At 36.5% G+C, this 12,741-nt stretch overlaps 1 protein-coding gene across 3 annotated transcripts; it reads right to left on the bottom strand.

The window, feature by feature from the left end:
* Window positions 1-1,687: 1,687 nt before the first annotated feature.
* LOC125473191 (BTB/POZ domain-containing protein NPY2-like) lies at window positions 1,688-6,610 on the bottom strand. Of its 3 annotated transcripts, none has more exons than XM_048575667.1 (5): window positions 6,211-6,610; window positions 5,084-5,801; window positions 4,266-4,335; window positions 2,819-3,982; window positions 1,688-2,598 (listed from the first exon to the last, which is right to left on the bottom strand). In XM_048575667.1, exons 2-5 carry the CDS (start codon window positions 5,143-5,145, stop codon window positions 2,011-2,013), a joined length of 1,884 nt encoding a protein of 627 aa, XP_048431624.1. In that variant the 5' UTR covers window positions 5,146-5,801; window positions 6,211-6,610; the 3' UTR covers window positions 1,688-2,010. The 3 variants fall into 3 exon arrangements, with proteins under 3 accessions (XP_048431624.1, XP_048431623.1, XP_048431625.1); XM_048575666.1 differs by having other exon boundaries at window positions 5,084-5,749; XM_048575668.1 differs by having other exon boundaries at window positions 5,084-5,746.
* Between the last annotated feature and the right edge of the window lie 6,131 nt (window positions 6,611-12,741).

Here is a 12,741-nt window from a genome sequence, read left to right as displayed (position 1 = left end):
TTACTCGTTAAACAATTATCAGAAATTTCAATCTGGTTGAAGAAAAAATATGTCATGCATGCAGCAGTAATGTTACATAACTACACAATCCTCTAACAACAGATCAACAAGCATGTCAGAAGGTTCTTCAAACTATAGAAACGCATGATCCTAAGCCACCCCATTCCGTGCTAGTTGATGTGCTTCCCCATTAACTATTCTTCATTCATAACCCATAGGTACGAGTGGTTCTCGGCTTGTTGCTTCAAGGTTGTCAACACCATCAACAAATCACTTTTTGAAGGTATATGATTTAAGGTAACAATTTGTCGTTATCACGTGTAATATATTTGATAAGAGAACATTATTTTTATGTTAAACTGGTTGATTAGTAATGAAACATATATAAGTTAGGCTAGTTGGCCAGAACCGTGTGTTCATCTCCTTATATTTAGCTGAATCACCCACCATATAGAATATTATAGTTTAGAGTATTCCAACTTCCTATTTTGTCAGTGTAAAACGATTATAGAGAGCATTCCGCTTCTAGTGTTGCAGCAATCTCCAACCCACTAGACAGTCACACCACCCACCGCCACCGACAGTTTCTTGCACCACCGATGAGCTTTCTTCTTCCCACCATCGACAATTTGTTACACTGTCAAAGTTTTGAGTTTGATTCTTCGTCCAATATCACTTGTATATAAACAAAAATTTAAGAAAATAGAAATAAAAACTAGTCTATGGCGATCTTTTTGGATAAGGCCTTTAAATACCAGGTCAAACATTCAACAAAGTAGGTTTTCAGCCTTTCACAACATTTGATAGACTGATATTGGACTGAGTGTGGCCAATTTAGGTTGAAAAATGGAAAACGTTTTTCTCGTTGCCATAGTGCGCTTTTGGTTGTAGCAGAATTTCTCCCCTGAGCACGTGCTGTGCAGGGGGGTTTAACACCCATCACATCCGTTCGTTTAAGAGCCTTAGAAGTGGAAGGCAAGGATTTGATTTCCAAGACACCATGCGCACATGTGAATAAGAGCCGTTAGATTACACTGATCAACCTTCCAGAGCCCCCAACAATTCAACACAAAACCAAATTATAATTTATACCAAAAACGAAGGCAAAAAGGAGAATTGAAAAAAAGGGTTGAGATGTTTACCAAACGAAAAAGGTACCATCTTGGTCTTGGCCCCTCAACGAGGATTGAAAAAGAAAAGTTCCATGATTAGCATAGACATTAAACAATGGGAAGAAGCATGTATGAAGTTTTGGGTCACAAGCAACATAGGATAACATTCTCTGGAAAAGATTAGTTTGACAATGTCACAATTTGCCAGACTCTGCGTCTAATCCATTGACGAGTTACTAACTAGAACTATATTTGTATCGAGTTCGATACCTAGTTAATGACTTGCGTATTGTGTGGCTCTATCTTCCTTCCCCTTATGTAGAATATTGTTGCCTAAATAATGATTTCATGAATGGTTTAGACTCACAGTGCTTTATCACCGGAGATATATTCGTTTGTCTCTACCGCGGTTATCATGTGACTAGACACAAGAATTTACGCCCGGTTGTAGCATAAATTTTCTCTATATGGTGAGATTACTGGACGGTATGACACTTGGATGCATATATAGGACATAGTCTTGCCTGAAGATCACCTGATATTGCAGCAGTTGCTCTGCTTAGACTAGAAGAGCAGATGACAATTGCCAATTTTGCACTAGAGTAAATTAAAGCCCAAGGAAGATAGATAGGCAATTACAAGAAGAAACTTCTACTTAGCTGTTAGAACTGAAAACCAACAGGTAGTCTGGGAACATAAATGTGATCATGAGCTCTTCTTACAAGAAATGAAATACCAAATCTCCTTTCTTCTCCAACAACACGACCTCTTTGGCTCAAAATCGCAGTGGAAAAACAGCTAAAACATGTCAGTTGATTCTATTCTCCTGATGTCAGATACGCGAGGCGGTTTTACAAGTCAACAGTGTATACTTTTAATCTACTAAGCATGCCTGTAACTAAGATACCGAATTCCTCCTACTCCTCGAACGGGTGAATTTTGTTTCTTCTGCATTGCTAGAAGAACCAGGGCTCTCTGATGTATTAGAACTACTGATTTCACCACTCCTTTCTTTGCTTGACCACAGCTTAGAAAATATCTTTTTCGAGATGAACATACCTTTCACTTTACCGGATGGAACTTTATCAAGATTTTTTGAAGCACCGGGGTTCCCATTTCTATCACTTCCAACTCCAACTCCTCCATTCACTTCGCCTAACCTTAGAGAAGAAATCTCACATTTTAAACCCTTGATTTCTTCTGCTGTTGGCACAGCATCCCAGTCGTCTTCTGTGTTGGTTGTAGACCTTGAGCTCCCATGAGACCCACCAGGGAGCAAGGCCCTGATGGAGCCTTGTAGATCAGGTGTACTGTTGCCACCGGATGCCGAAGCCCTAATCTGTTCAAAGAAAAGGACCTGCACAACAACTCTTAAGGGCAGCCGCTCATTTTGCACAGCGTGCATGCAGGCATCTACTGACAACTTCCTGCAGTCCATTAATTTGCACATTCTCTTCCTCTCACCCTTGCTGATCCCCGGGTGTTCCTGCATCAACACGCAATGGATCAGTTACATTTCAAAACTGAGAAAGCTCCCTACTGTTAGCTTTTATGTGAGTCTCACATTTAGACTTGAAATTATGTTTAGAAATTCAAGTGATTAATGATTATGGTAGTTGTGCAGGTTTCATTGGAACAAAGGTACACTGAAGCCTCAACAACCCAAAAAATGAAATGGGGGGGAGGGAAGAGTATCATGAACTAACCTTTAGATACATGTCAATGGCACGGTAAAGACCATCATGAGTTGGTCTCGAGAAGCTTGATACCATTTCAGCAAGATGGACAAACTTTGACACGGGTAAGTTGGGATCACGTGAAATCTCAGTAAGATAGCCGTCAACCAGCTTTGCCACCTTCACCTTGGAAGAATCCGATAACCTGGGACTTCTAATCTCCTGGAATTCACTTTCCATTGAAGGATCAGTCTGAGCACTTCGATCGTGTGTCACAAACTCTTCAATTAAGCTCTGCACTATATCAACTTCATATTTTATTGCTTCATCGGTTGGGGCTTGAATCAAAAGATCAGAAACTGTAGCCTCGTCAAGCTGCTGGCCAATTTTGCGAATTAACTCACATATTTCGACCTCTCCACATTCCAACAGTCTTGCTGCTTTTAACAATTTAAGTAAGAAACTGCAAGGAACACTGCCTGCAGGAAGTAAGTGGATTACAGTCTCCACCAATGATTTATTCTTTAGGACATCCCCCTGAATCATACCCTTGCTAAAACCTGACAACCTTCTGGTGGTATATGCCTTTAAGGCTTCCCCTATTACATCACCAGACATTCTTCCTTTGGTCTTAATTATTGTTATCACCCGCTTGTATAAATCAAGTTGAAGCCCACAGAGGTCTTCCACCCACCAGTCTTTTGGAACCATCTGTTGTTTTGCCACACCATTCCAGTGTGAATCATCCCCATTATTAGACGGTAGTTTTTTGTGGTTATATGTATATGACCACTCCACCTTTGAAGTATCAATGGTAGCCTTGGAAGCTATGGAATCGAGGCAGTGGCTCACCACCTTAACTTCCTCGGACCATGGAAGAAGAGACCTCGTAGTCTGAAGAACAATAATCAAGTCTTTCCAGCTCCGGAAGATGCTAGAGTTTAGGAACACTTCAACCTTGTAGACTAGGTTTCCTTTATCAATAGTTTCGTACATCTCCAGGTACTCTGCTGCGCATCGAGTTGCAACCACATTGTATGCATTGAGAGTGACAGTCATGCCATAACAGAACTTGGCACATATTTCAAAAGCAGCAGGTCCGCCAGGAATATCATGGATGTGGATTTCATCGCTGTTTTCATTTGTGGTTGCGACCAGTTTCTGCAGGCGTGCACTCTTGGACAGAAGAGGAAACTACAGAAGCATCACAGATATATTAGAATGGATCATAACTAATGTTTTATATTAGAATGGATCATAACTAATGTCTTAAAGAGCCTAACAAATTAACTAACGAACTATTGGTATCCCGAAACACCATCAATGTGTCTAAATTCAATGCAAGTTTGGCTAGTTAAGTAGTTATGGCAATCAAACAGATGCCATTACTGTCTACCCCATCAATCCATAATGTTAGAAAACAACAAGCTACCGACCAAAAAGTAGGATCCTGTTTAAGACCAAACAGGTTTCATACCTTGTGCAAATAAAACGTCACATCTCCGACATTAACAGCTACATCAGTTGCCAACTCAGTTGCGACATATCTGGATGCACAAAGGGTCACGCGTCAATCATAAACTTGACAAAATATGCACTTAATTGAATTAGAATAACCTGAGCAAACAAATAACAAGAAGCAGAAATTACACAAGTAATGCTAAGCAGAAAGTTCACCCGATGAAATGTAAATTTTCTTATAAGTTTAACAGAGAGCACGGGCCATAACCTTTTTAAGACTACAATTTTAAAAATTTAGTTTAGAAAGCATTATTGAACATGAACAGTGAATAATTAACTTTCATGGAGGAAATGGTTTTGCCTTAACAGTGAGATTTCACATAGCTCTACAATTTTATTTAAACTGATATCACGTTCGAACATTTCCATCATCAAAACTTCAAATACAGTAACACCGTTGAATCATAAGATAACACTAAAGTCGCATTCAATGACCTTGCAGAACTTAAATCTTGGTTCCTCATGTACCTACACAGACAACAAATCTACACCAGAAAAGGCGAGCGAGTCTAAAACGTGAAACAGGATTATTCAGAAATTCCGAAAGTTCTAACTTTTACCTAATCCATGTTGAGTAAATGAGGTCAACTACATTGTGCCTCCACTAAGAGTAAACATCTAAATTTAGGAAGGGACATTGGTACACATCTCACAAACTATGGCAGAGGGCTAAATATACCAACAACCGGGTTAATAGCACACTTCGATTCATTTTCCAGCAAAAACTAAAGAAAAATAAACCATGTTACTCAGGTGGCAAGATCTGATACTAACCTTATATTGTCTCCATCGGTCTGAAAGAAATCCGGTTTCGATCCAAGTTTCATGAACTTCATTTTTGGCAAGGAAGAGATCTACTTCTTAGTTTTCTCTCCTCCACAATTCCTGATTCCTGCTAATGCTACAAATATTCAACCACTACTGCGAATTCGATACCAAAATACCCCCGAAAGCAAGGGGAAACTCCCCGAAAGTGGCGATTGAACAACTGACGACCTTGGATTTTAAGGGGGAAAAAAAAAAAAAAAAAAAAACAGATCTTAGGAAAACTCTGGTGTTGTTCTACCTAGTGTGACCGAATCCTTCCCACAAAATGTTCACTTCCCTTGAATGAAAAGAAGGGAAGGGGTTGCTTCCTGAAATGGTTACACGACCCAATGACTCCGGAGAAACAGGGCCAGCTCAGGAGACATTAGCCATTACCAACTGACCATCCCAAAACATATATAATTCTCAAAAATCCAGAAGCAAAGAAATTTTAAATAAAAAAAAAACCCCACTTGCTTAAAACTGACACCACCGCCCCTGGCCCTTATTTGTTTATCCTTCTCTCACTCCAGATATTTGCCTTCTCAATACTTTTATTCAGAACCCAAAACCTCCACAATCCACATTCCACCACCAAAAAATGTTCCTTCCTCTTTGAAATCAGAACACCTGCTGCAATGGCAATTAGCAAACAATGTCTGTGGTATTAGTTGAATTAAACCACCTGTAAAGTAGACAGAAAGCATCAATTTTTGGGGTGTTTAAGAATCAGCATCAAACACCACCAAGTAAGTGTGGGTGGTTTGGGGGGGGGGGGGGGGGGGGTGTGGGGGGTTGAAATAAAGATGATCAGAATTGGTCAGAATATACCATGTCGCTTACCAAAAAAAAAAAAAAAAAAAAAAGAACTGAAATTTCATCCCAAGCAACTCATGCTGCAGATTTTCTAGCATGCGACCACGTGGTTTTCTGGGAAGGATTCAATGCCCAAGATTTAACGACTAAAAATTCGTAAACATTTCGCCTATGCTGTGATACATATACTAAATGCAAGAAATCTAAACAAGCACAACTCAATATTAATTTTTGAATTTGCATAAATTTATTTAAACAAGAAAGCACCGAAAACCCACCTGAAATGAAGATCAAGGGGACCAAAACGAGCAAAAAGTTGTCAACTTCTAAAAACTGAATGATGGTATGAGCAAATGGATCAGAGTGTGTGAAGAGGAAGAAGAAGGAAGCGTGAGAGCGGGAAGTAGTGGGTTGTGGTCGGTAAAGTACAAGGAATCAAATATTCAGTGGCAGAAACAAACAAACGCAATGAGGCTGCACGATATATGAGTATATCCTTTATCAGAATTAGGCGGAGAGAGAGAAGGCAGCAGCTAGCAAAAGCTGAAATCAGCCCAGAAAGTAGAAAGTAGAGAGAAACCAGGCAAGCAGAAGCGAGAGAAAGAGACCATCCATAAAAAGGATGAGGTGTTGCTTATCTTTGACAGCCACCAGAGCTAGACAGAACACATAAAGCCAACCTCAGTCTGTTCCCACTTCATTCTCTCTCTTTCTCTCTCTCTTTGTTTTAACCCCTTTTGAATCAGCACCACCGCCCCCACCACGCACATCATTTTCCGCTCCCGACACGTCTAAACGGTTAAAGATGAAATCATGCAACTTTTTTCTTTTTCTTTTCTTTTCTGTAAACATGCGACCTAACTATAAACATGAACTCATAAATCGTCAAACATTACTTGTTGCTTTGTCGGTATTAGTTTAGTGGTACATACTAAGGGAGATGTAATTAGGATTAGAATGAAAGTTAGTTGCAAGTTAGGCTGAATTTCCACAAGATATTACTTGTTTATTGTTTATATATAAATACTAAATTTTATCATAAGTTGAAGTTGAAACATTTCACTTACAAGTAAGAAAGAATTTACTAAACCGTATCCTAATTGCAAGATGATTTATGTTTTTCATTTCTCAAACACTGAGGTGGGCCAGAAAACATAAGAGCCGATATCTAGCTCCACTATTGTTTATTTTCTTTTGACAACAATAGAGAAATCGATTTGCATATATTCAACTCAGTTCGACTCTAAAACCGATTTGCATATTTACAAAAGACCGATCGCCTCAACAAGCTTCATATTTTGATTGCCTTCTTCATTAAATTCGATCGATTTACAAACCCAATTACTCCGTAAGAACACTATAAAACACATCCAAAGAACTAGCTATATGCCTCACTCCCTCCCTTCACTAACACCATGTCTTCTTATTCATTAATTCCTCATTCTCTCGCAGCCACACCTCGTCTTCTTCCTTTTGACTTATTTCATTTGTGTCAAATCTTATAGGTTTAAGTACGAGGTGGGTTGGCTTTTTTGTTTTAGTTGGTACTTTGTTTCTCTCTATGAGTTGTTTCGTGCTTCTTAGGGGTTATTTTGCATGATGCATATGCACTTCTGTGTTGCTTCTCTTTTTTGTTATTTTCTTAAAAGAATTTGTCAAATATTGTTGATCATGTCGAGGTTATAAGAAAAGTAAGTAAGTTACCTCCTTTAGGAGCATTTTATACTTTCTCAAGTACTATCGAACTCTCTCATTCAAGGCACTAAACGAATAAGTTTTTTTCACCTCTCAAACGGATTACATTTTTTATTTTCTAATTTTACATTATTAACGTGGTAAATTTGGGATTTACATATCGGATTTTATTGAGCTCAAGCAAATTGAAAGCGCAACATCTGTTGCTTGAGCTAGAAAATAACCAACTAGGGCTACAAATATGGTCTGAAAACCAAATGCACATGAAAACCACGTGATCCATTGATGCATTCCATTGCTATATACTCTACTGATTCAGTGAACCTAGGGCAGGATATGACTTCAGTCAGTCTTGTTTTCTGGAAAAATCTGATTGGATAATACCTCAATTGTTTATTGTCTGGTCCAATCAAAATGCTGGACCTATTTTTCTTTTTATCTTATCCAATCTTTTATATTCCCTCACATGTAATGCTCCAATCCACTTCTCCAATGTCACTACAAGATTAACCAAAGTTTTATTCAATCACTAGGGTTAGTTTTGTCATATATCGTATATATATTCTCCTCTAACACACATCCCCAGATTAATGCTTTCATAGTTTAATTTTTAATGCATATATATATATATATGTATGTATATATTTCTTAGCATCGAGAATCCAATGACCTGCACGTAATACACACACACATATATATAGATGTATGTATGTATGCAGCAGACCGGAATATCAAATGTGAAAGAACGTTGCACCCTTAATTAAGATCTATATACGAAGATCCATGCAAGATGAGATTGATTCCTGAAAAGATGTCTGGACTCTCGACAAATTCTGAAACAAGATTTGAGTCACAAATCTTTGGTAAGATCTTCTCCATGAGAATTGGTCGGGTTGAGACAGGCATTATATTAGGGTTTAGTCAAAAGGGTTTCATTATATCGTCAGACATTGCAAATTTGCACAACATGATCTACAGGTCATTGGAAGTTTTTAATTAGGTCCTACATTATCAATGGAATTGGAATACCACAGAAATCTTATAGGGATGTGACCACAAGAAGAAGATAGGGGGAACATTGTGGATGCCAATTGTACTTTGATTGACTTATATATGTACACTGTGACCCATACCATGTGGCCTTGCTAGCTAGTTGAGTTTCTTTGCCCAACATTATCTAATTTATTTGTTTTTGTTTCTGATAAAATTATTTCCTTCGAGCTTAATAGAAAGTTCGCTAGCTATCAAGTTAAGGGACCACTTGAGTAACTGTAATTAAACCTACTTATGAACCTAGGTTGTGTGTTTGTGTGACTGAGATAGTTCAATTTATCTTCATGCAGATGATAGTGACTTTTCAGATTCTAAAACAACTAGATAATTTAGTGTTGAAAATCTGAATAGTGCAAAATAAACCAACAAACGAATTACAAAACTACGATATATTAATCAATTAACTGAAGAACAAAAAAACGCTACAAAAAGTCTAAGAAGATGCAAAACTCAAAGAGGCAACATCTTATCAGACTTACATCTAACTGAGTTACAAACCACCCTATTAAAAACAAGAGCCAACGCTAATCTCAATAAGTAAGGAATACAAATATTCACTTACAAGAAAATTTTAAGACATAAAATACCACAGATCCCCTTAAATAACTAATATTATTTTTCCAAACACTAGGGCTTGAGTGGATTTCATACGATCCAAAGTAGCTACTTAATTTACGTGACTTGTAGTCCAAAATCAACCAAATGAAAACCTGGGTTAAAGCAGAGATGATGAACTGGGCTTAAATTATTTGCAGACAACATTATAAAGAAGGGGGAAGAAGCGGTTTATGCGAATTCTTGTAATTATGGAAGGGCACATGGCCACAGATTGTTTTATAATTCATGTTGATGGCATCAGAAAACTTAATCATAAATATGTTCTTATAATATTGTGAGGACCATATGGAGTCATTATGGTAGCTAATGGTTTCAATATATATAAATATATAGCTTAATTAGAAAAAAATATTCTGACATTATAGTCTGTGATCTGTTATCTGTAATCCTTGTATTTTGATGCTGAAATCTTTTCCAAAGTTCATATATATTCAATATTGTAAAGCCGTTCCATCCGTTAAGCCGTCCTAATTCTTTCCTTTGGATCCCTAGCTAGCTACTTAGTTAGCTAGATCGATGTTAACAAACTAAATCATATCTGCCAAGATTAGACAACATACAAATTGCATCTAGAAAATGATAAGTTAAATTCACTGCCAACTAGTCTGGTGTTGATAACCCTAAAAAAACTTTAGAATCTTTCCCAGTTGGATTTCATGCATTTGTTAATTAATTTTAAGTTTAGGAGGTGTCCACTGTGTTGAGCACATCCTTTAGGAAGTACTACTTCTATATTTCATTAGCAAGTCAAAAGCATGAAATGATTATTTCCATCATTTCTAGGTTGAGTTTGGGCACAATATTATTCATTCCTATGGCTCGCCTGTTGGCCTAGAGGCTATCGTTTGGCTTAGTAACTTATAATCCTAAGTTTTTGGAACTTGTTTAACATGTTATCCGATCCAAGCCATGTTTCCAAGATGACATGTCCTATTACACCAACTTCTTGTTGGTTTGCACGTACGATGCGTAGTGAGGCTGCATCTATATGTTTATCTTTCGATTGTCCAGTTTTTACGTGCATGATGAAAGTGTAGTAGTAATTTGATATACATTGTTGATTTATTCCCTAACAACTTAAAATTTAGAATTATTGTTGTCTAGCAGTAATTAAGTTGGAATAACGGTTGGCTTAATATTAATTTAATACAGTGTGCATGTCAATGCCCCAAACGTCAAATTTTTTCTCTTTTGGTTGTAAGCATTCAAGTTTTTGGTCTACTGAACACTCCATGAGCAGCTGCTATTGAGCCCATGAACTCAAAACTAAAACAAGCATGTCCTACAACATGATTTCTGTATTGTTAATTACTTGGTTTCTTTACATTAACCTTAATTAAGAGTTAAAGATACTTTGTTGCGTGGAACTTGGTTGTGTGGTCCAAATCCTGAAAGTTAGGCTTTCGTTTTTCAGCTTTATAGCTTTTTGCCGAGTGCCAGCTGCCAAAGTACTTACCAAAATCATGAGTTCATGACCATGGTTTTGTTCCATAAATAAAGTACACAAAACCAAGTTCAATTTTTATGTATTCCGTTTTGGTAGTATGGCAGTTTGCCCGCATTGCTTAGAGGCCAACTCAAACTCAAGTCCATAAAAGTAAACATCTAAGAAATTCGCAACATCGTTCCATCTTGGTGCTTCTTTTGTCACCCTGTTTTTCCATAACTTAACCTGTTAATTCATTTACGAATTAAATTATTTATTTGAATAAAATTGTTTATATGAGTTGTGATAATGATATATTTACACTAAGAGGTGTGGAGAATAAATTGGTATCAAGCTCTCTATTCATAAGATTCGAATCTGAGATCCCTCACTCCCAAGTAAAATGGAATATCACTAGACTGTAAAACTAAACGGTGACTTTTGTTTTTATTTTGAAGAGATGCAACTTCTGTTTCTTCAAGAAAGGATACAACCTTTCTGAAGTGTTGCATAGGAGTGAGTTCGATTCCATTCGGTTCAGTTCAGTCTTAGTTTAGTTCGGCTTTTTTCAATTTTGTTAAGTTTTTTATAAAATTGGAAAATTATAATTATTTTTTAAAATATGAAAATTCGTTCTAGAGTCGAAGGCGAAGAGGCGGGAAGAGGAGGCCCAATTTCTGGGAAAATTGTAATTATTTTTTAATGGATTGTGTCATGCCAAACTTATTGAACAGGTAATGTGACCTGATTCGAACTTGATCCATTGAAATTAACGAGTAATATGACTCAACATGTTACCCGTTAAAGAAATTATATTTTACTTTAATAAATAATCAAATGAAAACCGTCATTCTAAATTAGTATCTACATACCACGTTGCACTAAAATAGTATCCACACACCCCAAACCTTAAAACCCTAATCCTAAAAACCTAAACAACAATGTAACCATTGTCAAAGCGTAGAGAATGAGATCACAAGTATCAACACAGCTTTTTCATTTTTTATTATGAATTATTATACATTTTCAACTCCACCTAAAAAATAGGGTTTGGAGGGTTTGAAAATTAAAACAACAATGTACCCATCGTCAAAGCGTGAAGGATGCGATCACGAGCGTTTGCATATTTGTTTCACATTTTTTGCACTTATAAATTAGTTATTATGAATTTTAATGTAATTTTATTTTTCCTACAAAATATAAAAGCACATTAAAAGAATAATTAATTTATAAGTGTGAAAATGTCAAAAGATATGCAAACGCTCGTGATCACATCCTCTACGCTTTGACTATGGGTATAGAGTTGTTTGGATTTTTGAAACCTTCAAACCCTCATGAACAGTGTTTTTAAGGGAGTTCAAAATAAATGAAAATTCATAATAATTAATTTACAGTATGAAAAATGTGAAAAATATACAAACACTCGTGATTACATCATTTACGCTTGAAGATGGTTACACCGTCGTTTCGATTTTTAATTAAAGCCCTCCAAACCTCATGAATAGTGCTTTTTGTCTGAGTGCAAATTAATAAAAATTCATAATAATTAATGTACAAGTGTGAAAAATGTATAATATATATATAGGTATACACACACAATACTCCTAATGACAAGCTCTACAACTTTCGTCGAGGGGTCAACTCCATAATTCGACATTATAATCTATAAATTCTAGATTTATATTTAATCGTATATTTTACGTTTATACTCCATTCTTCTCACTAGATTTTGTTTTTTCATATTTATTTTTGAAAACATGATCTTTTAGTTGATTCAAAAAGATGAATTATTTGGATCGTTGACATCACGTTCAAATTTTTACAATCAACGAAAATATTGCTCGAAGTTTATAAGATTTATAGAAATTATATAACATTGACTCATATTTCAGTTAACCATAAATATCGGAACTTGATATTAACAATCTGAATTGTTCGTAAAGGAAGCATTAAAGCATATGGCAAGGGCCATAAGTAGATAGTCTTCAATGGAGTCTGGAACTTCAAGACCTTAGAG

This window comes from the organism of the source record quoted next, unplaced genomic scaffold, assembly GCF_019419815.1.
Source record: "Pyrus x bretschneideri cultivar Hongxiangsu unplaced genomic scaffold, Pyrus_bretschneideri_v1 Contig8, whole genome shotgun sequence".
Lineage (NCBI taxonomy): Eukaryota > Viridiplantae > Streptophyta > Magnoliopsida > Rosales > Rosaceae > Pyrus > Pyrus x bretschneideri.
Note: the sequence above shows the minus strand (reverse complement) of the source record. Positions and strands in the feature narration are given on the sequence as shown.